The sequence below is a fragment of the Hipposideros armiger genome, unplaced genomic scaffold (assembly GCF_001890085.2).
Source record: "Hipposideros armiger isolate ML-2016 unplaced genomic scaffold, ASM189008v1 scaffold_17, whole genome shotgun sequence".
NCBI classification, from domain to species: Eukaryota; Metazoa; Chordata; class Mammalia; order Chiroptera; family Hipposideridae; genus Hipposideros; species Hipposideros armiger.
The window spans coordinates 7,609,142-7,623,838 of record NW_017731367.1 but is presented as its reverse complement, the minus strand read 5'-3'; the positions used below and the strand labels follow the sequence as shown (position 1 = coordinate 7,623,838).

The following is a 14,697-nucleotide window of genomic DNA, read 5'->3' as shown; positions in this document are numbered from 1 at the left end:
TTTGGGCTTCTCCTTCCTCCTTCTTTCCTCTCCCTTAGAAGTTTTCTTATTTTATTCTGATATTTGCTATTCATTCCAAGTTTCCAGATGATTTCTAACGGGAGGGTATCTCGCCCATCGTATTGCCAGAAGTGGAAGTCTCTCATTCACCCTGTTTTTCCTATCAATTGAGAAATATTAATTTTAATGAGCAAACTGATTTTTGTCTTCACACATAAAAGTGTCCAAAAAAAGACCAAACTCTGGTCTTTTAATTAATTAACTAATTAATTAATTCACCTAAACCATTTGGTTATTACTGTAAAAATATTTTTTGGGGGACTAAACATGAACACAGTTTAGAAGAATCGAGTATATCTTTGAAACTTATTTAGAAAATCAGCAGTTTTTGCTCTCCAGTTGCCTTGTTGTTGTTGCTATTTATAATAGCTCTATCTTGCTAAATAATGTGCTCATTCTGCTAGTTTTTGGCCTGTTTTAGAAGTAGCATAAGTGGGATTATAAAGCGTGTACCCTTTTGTGTTCGTTTCATCTTTTCTCAGTGTTATGTTTGTGAGATTTATCCGTTTATCTTGTCTTCCTCCTGAAATGCCACTAAAATAACAGTAAAGATAAACTAGAGAAAGACCCACATCTTCCATAAGGATGAAAGAACAAAAGAGAAGGCACAGCAACCGCATTGTGGAAAATGAAAAGCGGAACCCATGTGGTAGCTGACAGCAGAGGGGAAAGTGAGAAGCAAGCAGTGGCCGTCCCACAAGGCTCTGGAGCTGGGTTCCCCGCTGCCCTGGCAGTGGGGGCACAAGTCAAGAGGACTCGTCCTAAATTGGCTTTAGAAGCAGTTAGATGCCCCGGGCTTCTCCTCCACTGCCCCTTCACCATCTCTTTCCTCTTTCTAACCCTCCCCTCTTGTTGATCTCATCCATTCCTACAAGAGTCAGTGTTCACAAGTTCATTTTTTCTGCCCGGACCCCTCTTCAAATGCACACATCTGCCCACTTCCTGGATATCTCCAACTCCCCAATGCTGCTGACATGCGGGGTAAGAGGGGAACAGGGCGAGAGCTCTGCCTTGCTCACACCGCTGGGTCCTTCTCAAGGCAGATCTTCCCGTCCCAAAACTCCCTGAGGGATGCTGGGGTCTGAATTGACCCGGGAATGATGTGAGGGAACCCCCGAGCGCCATGCTTTTGAAGCTATACATTTCCTTGCAAATTCTGCTTTAGCTCGGTCCAGGGTGCTGATAGGTTGTGTGTTTATTATTGTTCAACTCAGAATATTTTCTCGTGTCCTGTGAGATTTCTCTTTCTTTGACCCTTAGGTTATTTAGAATTGTATGGCTTTTGTAGGGTGTTTTTCTTGTTGGTTTTTTTTTTTTGTATTGATGTATAGCATTACTTTCCACTTACATGGTAACTTTGGTACCTCAGAAACTTGTCTTCGGCTTCCATCATTTCTGTTGAGAAGTCAATTGTCAGTCTTATTTTTGTTCCTTTAAAGGTTATACATCTGCGATTTTTTTTCTGGCTGCATTTCAGCTTTTTTCTTCGTCCTTGGTACTCAGCAGTCTTATTGTGACGTGGCTTGGTGATGTTTTCTTTATATTTATCCTGCCCTGTGCTTGCAGACTTCTTGAATCTGTGCACTGATATGCTTCAGCAGTTTTAGACAACTAACGGTCGTTACCTTTTTAAGTACTGTTTCTCCCCGTTCCATTCCTCTCCTTTTAAGTCCGATTTACATGCATGTTAGACCATTTCAGTGTCCTGCATTTCTCTGACTCTCATTTCTATATTTTCCATTCTTTTTTTTCTGCTCTTTAACTTTCTATCGACCTGTCCTCCAGTTCATTAACACTGTCTTCTACTGCGTCTAACCCCTTGAGTTCTTAATTTCAGTTATTATGTTTTCAGTTCTAGAATTTCCATTTGATTCCTTTTTTATAGTTTCAAATCCTCTTGCAAAATTTTCCACTTCCCCATTTATTTTTCTCCATCTTTTTCTCTCTTATTTGAACATATAAATCCTGGTTATTTTGAGTCCTTGTTTGATAGCTCCTAGATTTTGGATCATATGTAATTATGTTTCTTCTCTTTGTGTAATTATGTTTCTTTTCTTTGCTTTTTTCCCCCCCAATTTGTTTTATTTTTTTATTTTTTTTTTATTATTATTTTTTTTTAGCTGAGCCATCCTGCTACCTGTTGGCAGCTCAGCGGCTGCTCAGCTCGGGCTGGACTCGAACCGCTGTTGCTCAGAGCTCAAACTCTTGAGCGAGCTCTTAACCAACTGAGCCACTCGGCCGGCCCCTCCCCCCAATTTGTTTTAAATCATATAGTCCTGTCGCTTTTCATGCCTTGTAACTTTTGACTTAACGTCAGACATTACCTATTGAAACACTGTCGAGGCTGCAGCTCGTGGACTCTTTCCAGGCAGATGGAGAGGAGGGTCGTCCCTAAGGCAGTCAGAGACTAGGCTGAGTCAGGGCAGTTTCGACAGGGCTTCTCCTGCCTATAGTTCTGCCTTTTTGCCTTTCGAGTCTGTGCCTTCCAGGCCTTTCAAATCCGGCCTGGTGGGGTCACTAGGGCCCTCCTCCCACGGCTCCTGGACTCCAATCTTTGTCTCCTTACCACCTGAGATTACGGAAGACTCCTCTTGGACTTCCAGATGCTTTCTGCTTCAGGATTTAAACATCCGCTCCTCATACCTTCAGAGTTTGGCACACGTCTTAAGGGGCGAACTGGCCATTTGTCTCTCCTTCTTTCTCCTGGGATTTTGGCCTCTCATGTTTGTTTCTCTTGACCAAAAGCCTCTGCAAGTTCCTCCATCCCTCAGCCACGGCTTCCTGCCTGGGAAGACTCCAGATTCCTGCCTGTTGCCCAGTGACCAGAATGTAGACACGCTCAGGGAGGAAGTGCTGCAGATGTCGGGTGCTGTCCCCTGCCCGGCAGTCCCCCACCCCTGGAATCTTGGCCTGCTGGTCTGCGTGGCTGCGGTAGCTCACTGATTCTGTGAAGCAGATTTCCCACTGTATCCAGCTCCTGTAGGCTGCAGGGTGGGAAGGAGGTCGCTCTGCTGCCCCGTCGCCGCCTGCAGGCAGAAGCGCTCCTTTGCTTCCTGCTGGGTGCTAAGGCATCGTCCCTACCCCAGAGCCACAGCAGAGTCTCCTATATGTTCTTGTAATGCTGCCAAAGATAAAGTTCTAGTTCTGTTTTTTCAATATGGGAGGACCAGTTGTCCCAATGCCAATCTTACCTGGTTCCCTGAGATGCTGCCTTAACAATTGTTGGACTTTGTGTGCATGTCTGTCTGTCTGTCTGTGGTCATGCTTTGTCCTTTCCATCGAGCTCTCTATTTGTGTGTCATTACTGGACTTTGGAAATTATTATAGTTTTATAGTAAATGTAACAGCCTGTAAGGGATGCCCCCCTCCCTTGCTCTTCTTCCAAACTCTTGGCAAATTCCACTGCAAGTCCTACTAGAACATTTTGCTTATTGGACTTGCACTGAATTAATTTAGCTCAATTGTAAGAGAGCTGAAAACTTTGCAATAACAAATTGAACATCTCCTTTCATAAGTATTTTTTTCATTTCTAATTATTTCCTGTTTCAGTACTTGGGATTACTTAGTCAGAGGATACAGCTTTTTTTGTTGTTGTTAAGGCACAAGGCACGTCACTAAATGCTTGCAAGAGATCTCATTTCAATTCGCGTTCTCTCCGGGAATTCATGACCTTGCTTTTACTCTTCCCACCCCAGCCCAAATGTGCTACGACTTTCCCCAGTTGTCGGCAGGTCTGGCGTTTCCCTCGCTCCCTGTAGTCTCTGGAAGCGCTGTGTTTGCCTGAGGGGATAGTCCTGCTCCGTGTCCTGCCTGTTCTGGGAGTTCTGAGGGGTCAAGGAGCTGGCCTTGGGCAGAGCCTGGGGGTTGACAGCTCGAAGGCTGCATGGACCCCAGCTCTCGCCGTGCTCCCCTCTCCATCTGCAGAGAAAGTGGGCCCCAGGTCCTCCACAGGCTTCTCCTGCTCTCGGTCCTAGGGTCCCCAGAGGACGTGCCCAGAGGAGGGGACCACAGTCCACTGTATTGGATGAAACTCACTTGTCCCTCACTGAAGTGCGAGGCCTGATTGGAGGCGTGGGCCGGGAGAGGGCTGGTGCCCTGTGTGCCAGGCGCTGCCCCAAGGCAGGAGGAAGGCTGCCACCAACAGGAGCACCTGCCCACCTGGCCTGCTTCTCTCCCCAGGGTTCCCTTTGGGCATCTCAGCCTGGGTGCTGTCCTATGTATAGGGCAGGTGGGTGGGTGCCCAGGGGCCAACCTCTGCAAGGGGAAGGATAGGGTGTCATGGGGGTGCCCCTCGCCGAGTGCAGGCCTTGCTGCTCCCCAAGTCCCCACCTCCTTGGCCTGGGACCCTCCCATGGGGAAGCCCCCGTCCTGCCTACCCTCCCATCTCGTCCACATCTTGCAGCAGGCACTGCTGTGTCCACTCATCCCTGATCCGTGCGCTCCTAGCACCCAGGGGCAGTCCTCTCGAGCTGGCGCTCACGCTCGGCCCAGCACAGACCGGGTGCGAAGCCCACCCCACGGGCCTGCGTCCTCAGGAAGAGCTGCTTCCTCGGTGTGAGTGTGAAGGTGACCTTCAAGTGGATGTGGGAGTCACCTTCACACTCGCCAAGGTTGTTGCAGAGCAGGCCCCACGGAATCATAGCCACACTGCAGCTGCTGGCTCCTGGCACCCCGCTGCTCTCATTTCTTGTGGCGCGGAGGCCTGGGCAGCTGGCGGGCTTCACCCTGGAGCCACAGCCTTGCATGGGTCCCCTGCTCCCTGGCCTCCATTCTGAGCACTGCTGGGCTCCAGCAGCAGTGTCCTGCCCAGGGTTTTCTCCTTTTATTTGTTCTTCAATTTTTGCCAAAGGAACACATGTCAACATAGTGTCACAGTTGAATGGGGCTACGAGGCAACTTGTGACAAACAGCTCCCACTCGTGCTGTCCCCCCCAGGCACTGCTCAGCTCCCCCAGGGGTCTCTGGTGTTTACCCTCAAATCACTCACGTGTCAGGGTTCACTGCTGTTTCTTCAGTTCTGTTTTATCTAACCCGTTAGAGTCCCAGTGTTAGAGCTTGTCGCCTGCCTGGACCCCCGCCATACACAATACTTTCCCCCCGTCTTCCCCCCATAGCTCCTTTGCTGCTGTTGAATTCGTACTTTGTGTTTACACTAATAGGACTAGTAGGTATTCTTTCCTGCTACTCTCAGGAGTGGTTTGGGCTTCTCTTTTCTTTCTTGTAGAACATTTTGTTTTGGAATAAATGGTAAATAATGCAGGCCTTTCCCCCGCCGCACCGTGGCAGCATCGGACCCTCTGAAGGACACTTCTCCGTGTGGCGCAGCTCAGCTTCTCTCGGTGGCGTCCCTTCCGTCGCCCTCCAGTCAGGGGCGTCCCCCAGTGTCCTCCTGGGAGCCCCTTCGCCATCCTGTGGGCCTGGACCCCCCGTCTCCCTCGCTCCCTCCCGTTTCCTCCCTCACTTGCTGGAGCGCAGATTCTGGCATCTTCCAGAGTCGTCCTGGGTTTTGATCTACCCTCACACTTGACTGAGAGTTTGGATGAGCTTAGAATTCTTGGCTAACAGTCACCGTTCCTCAGAAGTTTGAAAGTGCCTTTTCATTACCGCCCCGAGTTTCCGAAATCTCATAATTTGTCTTGTCCTGAGACTTTTTATTGCCGGTGGGTAGGTAGGTAGACCCTTTGAATTTGGAAACTCGTGACTGTCAGTCCTGGGAAGTTTTCTTGAATTATGTCCTTAATAGTTTCTTTTCATTGATCCTCAAGTTTTATTTCTCTCCTTTCATGGAAAATTACTTAATTGTATTTCCAACTTTTTATTTACTTTTAAAGTTTCTGTTTTTATATTCTTAATTTCCAGGAACTTGTTCTTATTCATTAAATGGTCCTTTGTAAAATATCAGGTTGTCGGAAAAGTCATGACGCATTTTTGCAACGAAAAACATAGAAAAAAGACGTCATGACTTTTCCAACAACCCAATAGCATCCTCTGCTTATTCATGGGTGTAGTAACTTTTCTTCCTGAGGATATGAATTATAAGGTATTTAAAAAACCATTTTCTTCACTGCATTGTCTCTTTCTGTTGTGTTCCTTTTCTACTTGTTTTAGTCTCTGTATTTCTTGCTGGAGGGTGTGGTCCTGGTCAGTCTCCCCAGCAAAGAACCCTGCACTCTCGAGTGACAGCCAGCATGCTGGGGGCCCAACAGCACCAGGAGGAGGAGGCTGGGGTCCCACTGCTGGACATTTTGGGTGTAGTGCAGACCCCTTTTCAGTAGGTGCTTCACACCCTCCCTCAGCTGGCCCTCAGACCACCCCCAGCACTCCCAGGCTGGACGGAGCCTCACTCTCTCAAAGAATAACCTCTGGCCTCTTGCCTGGTGGGGCATGGGGTATTGGGGGGCAGGGTCCTGGATGTTCCCAGGGTGGGGATGGGAGTCTGGGGTTCTTGGTTAGTCTGCTGGGGCTGCCGTAACAAAGTACCACCGACAGTGTGGCTCAGACAACAGAACACTCTTGTCTCACAGCCTGCAGGCAGGAAGTCCAAGATGAAGGTGTCGGCAGGGCTGGTTCCTTCTGAGGCTGTGGAGGAGAATCTGTTCTAGGCCTTTCCAGCTTCTGGTGGCTACTGCCAATCTTTGATGTCTCTGGGCTTATAGACACATCACCCCATCTCTGCGTCTGTCTTCACAGGGCATTCTCCCTGCGAGTGTCTCTGTCCAAATGTCCCCTGTTATAAGGACACCAGTCATGTTGGATTAGGGCCCACCTGACCCCAGTGTGGCCTCGTCTTAACCAGTTACATCTGCAAGGACCCCATCTCCAAATATGGCCACGTTCTGAGGTCCTGGCGTTTAGGGCTTCCTTCCACGTGTGAATTTTGAGGAGCTATAATTCAAACCACGACAAGGTCTAACGCTTCTTCCACTGACTTTCCACAAATGCTCGTTTCCAGTCCCCTCAGATGCCAGTCTTCAGAGGTACCTGGCTAGAGGCTTTCTGGGTCCCCCAGAGCAAAGGGGCTTGTTTCCCGTTAGGCTCTACCTTTCCTGGGCGTGCTAAGCCAGGCTCCACCATTCGTTGGCTTTCTTTTCTAAAATGCCTGATGTTCCTCAGCTGCCCCGGCAGTTTCTCATCCCTGTGGATCAGTGCTGTGAGCAGGTGTCACTTAGCAGGTTTTGGAGGGGAGTGCGTTCAATTGCCGACTGGAAACACCCGTTCCACCTTCGGCTCTTGTTTCTAATTCACGTCTCCCTTTTTCCCAAGGTGTCTTCTGTTCTTGCTGGGGTTCCCGCTGCTACTAGGAGTGACTGACGAAGTTCGCAGAGATGGCGGGCGCCTCCGTGAAGGTGGCGGTGCGTGTCCGCCCCTTCAATTCCCGGGAAATGAGCCGCGACTCCAAGTGCATCATCCAGATGTCAGGAAGCACCACCAGTGAGTATTTCCCGAGGCTGCTGGTCGCTCGCTCGGGCCACGGGTCCTGGCGTCCATGCCAGACAAGCAGCCCACTGGGCCCCTGCTCCCTCCTCGTCCACTTGTGGTGTCGGCTTCCTGGGGCTGCAGTAACAGATGACCACAATCTGGGTGGCTTAAAAACCGCATTCATGTATTCTCTACAGTTCTGAAGGCCAGAGCCCGAAATCACAGCGTTGACAGGGCTGGCATGTCATGTTTTCATGTGGATGTCTCATGGGGACACCGATCATTGGATTCAGGGCCCACCCTACACTTGTGACCTCATCTTAACAGCTAATCACGTTTACACAAACCGTGTTTCCAAATAAGGTTCCCTTCTGAGGTTTGGGGGGACGTGATTTTGGGGTGCACACGGTTACTCCTTCCTCATCTTATATCAACTGCCATAGGTCCATAAATTGTTTTCCTTTGTCTGTTCTTTTGCTTTGTTTCTAATTGAAGCCATCTCAGAACCTTCTGAGAAGTGGGAAGGAGGAAGAGAGAGAAGGGCAATTTGAAAAGGTCGTGTCCTGAGGGGTCTGTAGTGCAGAGGATCCCGGCTGCTGGGGCTGCTGGAGGCAGGAGGGAGGGCACACCTACCAGCCGCCCCTTGACACTTTATCACAAGCGTTTGTAGTGAGTTGCAGCATGCATGCAGACAGGGGGCAGAGCTCGCCGTCTGAGCGCAGTCCGAGCGGCACCCAGACCCAGGGCAGAAGCGCCCCCCGCCCGCCCATCCTTACTCCAGGGGGGAGCCAGTGTCCTTGCTTCTAACCCCTAGCTTAGTGAGGCTTCTTTCGGGTCCCATGGAAATAGAGCCAGTGTTTGGGTTATCTCCTGCTGACTAACAGCCCACCCCAACGCCCAGTGACTTAGAACAAGGATTCCTCCGTGTCTCCCCCCGTTTGCAGTCAACTGGGCTCAGCTGGGCTGTTAGCACTTTGGGTCCCTCAAGCAGCTGCAGCTGTGAGTGAGCTACACCGAGCGGCCGGCACCACGGCCCTCTTGCTTCCTTGTGCTCAGGTTGAGGGATGACGGCAGGCCTTGCCCGTCCTCAGGTGTTCCACGCCTGTGTAACCCGCACCTGTCTGTTATCTACCTGGTTAGGAGGGAGGGACCTCCCAGGGCACTCGGGCTCGCGGCGGCAGCCGGCCTAGGCCTGCAGAGGAGTGAGGATTCTGGCGTCCCTGGGGATGTTCTGGGCTCCTTTGAGTTCTGGAATGGGGTCTTTCCAGAGGCGTGGAGCTCTGTGGCCCTTTCTTCTGTGTGGGCAGGTTGTGGAGGCCTCATTCAGAGCTTGTGGGTTGGGGGAGCTGTGGGACACAGTGCCCATTGCACATCTGGGGGTTCCTCGTGACTCTTATGAATGGTGTTGGTCCCTAGAAGCAGACCCTGAGCCAAGGCTCTGGGTGCCAGGCTGTGAAGGGGTGCTGAAGAGTGGGTAGCAGCCTGGCCTTCCTGCTTCCAGCCCTCCTGGATCCTGGCAAGTTGGTCCCAGTGTGTTTTCAGGGAATGGACCACCATGCTGGGTGGTGCACTGGGACATTCTGGACCCTTCTCTGACCAAACACACTGCGAGTTGCTCATGGCGGTCTTTCTCATAAAGGCCCCAATGCTGTGCAGTCTCAACACCTAACTCTCCTGAGAGGTCAGCCCCCATTTGCCATTACTGTCCTGGAATGTTCTAGGCTCCAAATAGAGTGAGACCTGGAATGAAAGACCACAGAAGGGAGCTTGGCTATGGCCAAGGAGTCGGTGACACTGCTGTAGGCCCCTTGATTAGGGGAATGGCTCAAGACACGCGATGTTGAAGGAGGGATTGTAGGAGGGTAGCGGGTCCCTGGGCAGCAGCCTCAGCCCAGGTCACGGGGGGCCTGCTGTCACTGGCTGGCCCCAGGCCGAGAGGCCCTTGGTGCCCCCAACAGCACTGTCCAGGGACAGCTCAGAGGCCTTGAGCTGCCCTGCCCCTGGAAGCCCACCGTTAGAGTTGAGATGGGCTCTCTGCTTGCAGGGCTGCAATGGTGACCCCGTCTGCTCTCCCTATATAGTCTCACAAGGATGAGGACTGTCCCCATAGGACAGATGGGGACAGCAAGGTTCTGTGAGGTCATGTTACCACATGTGGCTGCACGGGCAGAAGAAGGTGGAGATGGGGTCCCTTCACATCACTGGCAAACATTTGCCAGGCATGAGTTTGTACCAGGCTCCACTCGGGGCATGGAGTCCAGGGAGCAGGACAGAGGCTCTCCCTGCCCTTGGGTGACATTCCGGCGGGCAGATGGGCGATGTACACGTGAGAGTAACGAGATGGAAGCAGACTGGCCAGTACCAAGGGCCATGCCCGTAGAATAAGGTAGGATGTAGTGATGGGGCGGGGAGACTTGCTGAGGTGCAGTGGGGCCCGTGAGATGACTAGATCAATAGGAAAAAGCCTTCCTTGTCAGTGAGGAGCAGGGGACGAGGGGCGTCTCCTGTGGGCTCACTGGACAGTTAGTGCAGACTGCCAAGTGCTGGACGGATGGACGTCGAGCTAACTTCCTGGAACCCCCTGAGATTTTGGTCTCTGTTTCAGCTATGTCACCTGCTAAATCCAGCAAGTTTGGGGCAGTGGCCTGCTGGTAAAAAACCAGCACCCCCCTCTCCCACCCGTCCGCCCCCCTCTCCCCGCCATGTCTATGCCCGGCTCTGGCTCTGTAGTGTAGCCTGTCCCCATGGCTTGTCTAACAGCAGGCGCCCTGGAGGGCTGCTGCGCAGGAGGCACTGTGGGCCTCTCGCGGTGACACGATCGCAGGGCATTCAGGCTGAGAAAATGGCTTCTGTTCAGCGCCTTTCCTCCTCCTGGTCGCCTCCCTCTTCAAGCTGGCGCCCCCAAGCTCACGTCTTTGTCCCTCAGGGCACTGGCCCCTCTGCTGCTCCTGCAGAGCCCTGGGCAGCTGGCCCTGGGCGGGTGGGGGGGGGGCTCAGGAGTGTCTCGGGGAGTTTCTCAGGGCCCAGAGGCACGTGCTCACAAGCCGGAGGGCCCGTTCTCCGCCTCACTGCTCCAACCCACACAGGAAGAGCCCCAGACCCTGTGAGGGAAGGCTTTTGTCCTGCAAAACCGCCCCTTCTGGTGCACAGCAGGCTGATGGTGGGGGTGGGAATGCCAGTCTGGCCCTGGCCTTGGCAGGTTGCCCTGAGGGCTTGGAGGCATCGGTGGAGAGCCAGGCCTAGGGCGGACCTTGGATTCCAGTCCAGCTGTGTGCCCTGTGACCTGGGCAGAGTGAGTCCCCTGTGGACCTCAGGGTCCCATCTGTAATGAGAGAGGGTCTTTCTCAGATATCAGAGGACCCCCAGGGGTCAGCCACACCATGGCACCAAGAGAGGCGGTGGGGGCAGGGCCTGAGGGCCGGAGCAGCTTTGCCTGGAGGTCCCCATGGCGGGCTGTCATCATGGCCCGCTCCCTTCCCACTTACCTGTGCCACTGGCTGTCCTCTGCCCACCCAGAGTTCCTTGAGCCAGACCTGTGCCCTGTCCCTGGGGGAGCACCTACCTCAGGGAGCTTAGGGTCCACGTAGGGTGTGTGGCAAACAACCCAGTGCCAGGGCACCATCTGTGCAAGGTCAGGGCCCGGGGCTGGGCAAGTGTCGTTTGGACAAAAGAGCAGGCTGGGTGGGGGTGGGGCGTGGGGGGCCAGGCCTGCTCAGAGAGCCAGGGTAGGGGAGCCCGCCTCAGATGGAAGGGCAGGTGGGGGGCTGGGACTGTCCTGAGACCTGGGGTGGGGAGTCTAGGCTTGTCCTGGGACCCCGGCTGTGCTGCAGGGCGGTGAGGAGACGAAGTGACGGAGGAGGGCGTTGGTAGGGCGAGCCGGGGGCCATGCCTGTTGCTGCCAGAGCTGGCAGAGGCCCAGCCCCGGCTGCCTGTGCCCGGAGGTGCTGCAATTGTTGTTTCTATGGTGCTGCCATTATCTGCGCCCGGGGTTCCGGTGGCCTTGTCCCCAGGCCCCAGGGCAGCTCGCTCTCCTCTGGGCCTTGCTCTCGGAGGCAGCATGTCCTCTTGGCTCTGAGCACAGGGCTGTGATGGTCAGTCACCTGCTCCGTCCTGGGGCTTCCTGAGGGTGCCGGGTCATCTCCCAGAAGTCCTCAAGCCCAGGGTCAGGGGCCCAAAGCCAGGTCATCCCTGAGTTCAGGGCTTCAGGTAACACCTGTGCTGTGAGGAGGACGTTCAGCCAGAGCTAATGGCCACTGGGCTGGGACAGCTGCGGAAGCTGCTCACCAGGGTGGGACTGCCCGCTTCCCAGAGCTGCCGACAGAAAGCTCCTGACAGGCAGCTTAGACATCAGTCTGGAGGCGGGAAGCCCGAGGTCAAGGTGTTGGCCGGGCTGGTTCCTCCTCAGGCCCTGGGGAGATGGGTTCCCTGCCCCTCCCAGCTCCTGGTGGCTGCACAGTCCTCGGTGTCCTCTGGCTTGTACACATATCACCCCATCTGTACCCCATCTTTGCATGGTTTGCTCGCTGTGTGCGTGTTTGTGTCAAATGTCCCTTTTATAAGGACACCAGTCATGTTGGATTAGGGCCCGCCTGACCCCAGTGTGGCCTCGTCTTAACTCGTTACATCTGCAAGGACCCCATCTCCAAATAAGGCCACGTTCTGAGGTCCTGGGGGTTAGGACTTCCACGTGTGAATTTTGAGGGGATATAATTCAAACCATGACAGTGCGGGGTCTGGTTCCCTTGGTGCTGGTGACAGGTCACCTAGTGGGGGCAGGGGTGTGGGGTCCTGGAGGCCGTGCCGTGCCTAGGAAGGCGAGGTCCCAGCCCACAGTCCCTGAGGAAAGCCAGTGGAGGGGTAAGCAGCCATGGCCTCCATCCCGAAACATGGGGGTGCTGCCTCCTCAGATGGGACGACATGGGGGGGCGTGGCCTCCCACATGACCTTGAAGCCCTTCCTGAACAGGATTGGTCTGAGTTCCTGGTGGACGTGAAAACTAGGGAGGGGTCTGCCTCCAGCAGGGCAGAGCCTCCGGGGGCCTCAGGGGCCTCTAGCAACCTGGACATTTTGGGCTCAGATAGCGGGCAGTGGGCAGGGCAGCCTGACAGGGATGGGAGCTGAGGTCCCTCTTGCCTGACCACCAAAGACATGCTGCCTGCTGGGCTCGGGGGCCAGGAAACGCCGGGGCCGGGCGCTCGCAAACCTGGGGCAAAGCAGCCAGGGACTGGGGCGGGGGCTCTCAGGACACCAAGCAGGCGCTGGCAGTGGACGATGACATTGTGCATTCATGGCCGCATTCTATTTTGATGACCTGATATTTTGTGAGCTGAGCACGGCCTCGGGGGAGGAGGGAGGAAGGACCTGTGCGGAGGACAGTCCTGTGAGGCCCGTGAAAGCACACCTGGAAGGAGCCTGCAGTGCACCCACAGGACAGGAATGAGCTGCGCTGTCCTCGTGAGGGGACAGCCCGTGCGCCCTAGGTGCTCAGTGCACAGACGCACCGTGTAGCCTTGATGGCCCGAAAGACACAGGGCCACGGCCGTGACAGGATACCCCAGCCTTCCGGGTGCTTCCAGGGCACATGCATGCAGAGCAGATGCAGGGGTTCAGAGTCCTTTGCACACACCCCCTTACCCAGTGGGCTGAGGGGGTGAGCAGGCTGTAGCTGAGAGGTGGGGGTGGGCTCATCTGACCCTCTGTCTGCAGGAGGGAACAGCTCCAGCTGCCCTCAGGGGCACTGGTGGGCAGCAGGGTTCAGACAGATGGGGCAGAGTGGGCTGTCTGCCTGCTGGGGGGCTGGCTTGAGGACTCGCCTCCCTGCCTTAGGGTCCCTCTCGGGTGGGTGTGTCCGATGTGCCCATTGGCTCCCCCTCCCCCACCCCCCACCAGCAGCAGAGTACTAATCACCATGCCTCTGCCCCTCCCCACAGCCATTGTTAACCCCAAACAGCCCAAGGAGACACCCAAAAGCTTCAGCTTCGACTATTCCTACTGGTCGCATACCTCGGTAAGGCTGGGGGCCCAGGGGAGGTGGGCCTCTCAGCCCCTCGCTGCCTGCATGGCCCTCTGCCAGTCTCTCAGCCTCTGATCTGCAAGTTCCTCTCTAAATGGGGTGATAACCACTCTCCTCCCCTGCAGGGCCCTGTGGGAGGTGGGGGAGGGGACAGGTATGAGGCCTGGAGGGAGGGTCCCGCTTTCCTAAGTTGTCTTGTGTGCAGACGCTCACCCTGAGCTGTGGAATGGGGCCTGAGCTCACTGTGGGCAGTTTCCCAGCATCCAAGCTGTTCATCCATTTGCTCGCCACCATCTCCCTTCCCAAATTCGTGTCCACAGCTGAACCTACTCCCTGGTGTCCCACCAGCTCACCCGCCACGGGCAGCACCTCCACTTCCCCCAGGATCCTGGGGGATCCCTGGACCTTCCCCCCTGCCAGTCCATACCCAGCCCTGACCATATAACCCCCCCCCCCCCCCGAATCCTTCTAGAAGGCAGCCTAACCCAGCTCACACCGCTGACTGCCCGGTCCCCAGAACGGCCGCCAGGGTTCTCCATTCCACCGTACATCCAGCCCCACCTCCTCCCATCGTCAGGACAGTGTCCAGACGCTATAGCTGGGCCCGTGGGCCCCCTGGGCTTGGGCCCTGCCTCTCTCCAGCCCCACCCCTGCCCACTGCCACGCACCATGTCACACGCTCCCACCTCCGAGCCTTCACTCATGCTGTTCCCTCTGCTGAACCACCCTTCTCCTCCCCGACCCCCTCTCAGGAAGCCACCCCCCAGGAAGGAGGTTGTCCCCTCCCTCAGGGCCTGCGAGTGGGCGGCGGGCAGGTGTCCCTCCCCGTGTGCAGGCCCTGGCGCCCCGGAGGCCCCGGGATGTGGCATGCCCGGCCTCCTGCAGCGGAGCCCCTCTTGTCCTGCAGCCCGAGGACATCAACTACGCGTCGCAGAAGCAGGTGTACAGGGACATTGGCGAGGAAATGCTGCAGCACGCCTTCGAGGGCTACAATGTCTGCATTTTCGCCTACGGCCAGACCGGGGCGGGGAAGTCCTACACCATGATGGGCAAGCAGGAGAAGGACCAGCAGGGCATCATCCCGCAGGCACGCGGGGGCGGGGCGGGGGCCGCGCTTCCCCGGGGTAGGAAGGAAGCGGCTGCCGAGGGCTGCGCGCGCTGCCCTTGTCGCGTTGTCCGGAAAATCGGAGAAGAGCTGTGCTAGA

The 14,697-nt window shown here is 55.0% G+C and overlaps 1 protein-coding gene across 1 annotated transcript in view; it reads left to right on the top strand.

The window, feature by feature from the left end:
* The window catches only part of KIF1A (kinesin family member 1A), an 88,331-nt gene that overhangs the window by 9,845 nt on the left and 63,789 nt on the right, over window positions 1–14,697 (top strand). The window contains exons 2-4 of the mRNA XM_019628425.1: window positions 7,324–7,491; window positions 13,410–13,486; window positions 14,400–14,579. Of these exons, the coding sequence (XP_019483970.1) occupies window positions 7,386–7,491; window positions 13,410–13,486; window positions 14,400–14,579 (363 nt within the window). The 5' untranslated portion in view covers window positions 7,324–7,385. The remainder of the gene's footprint in view (window positions 1–7,323; window positions 7,492–13,409; window positions 13,487–14,399; window positions 14,580–14,697) is intronic.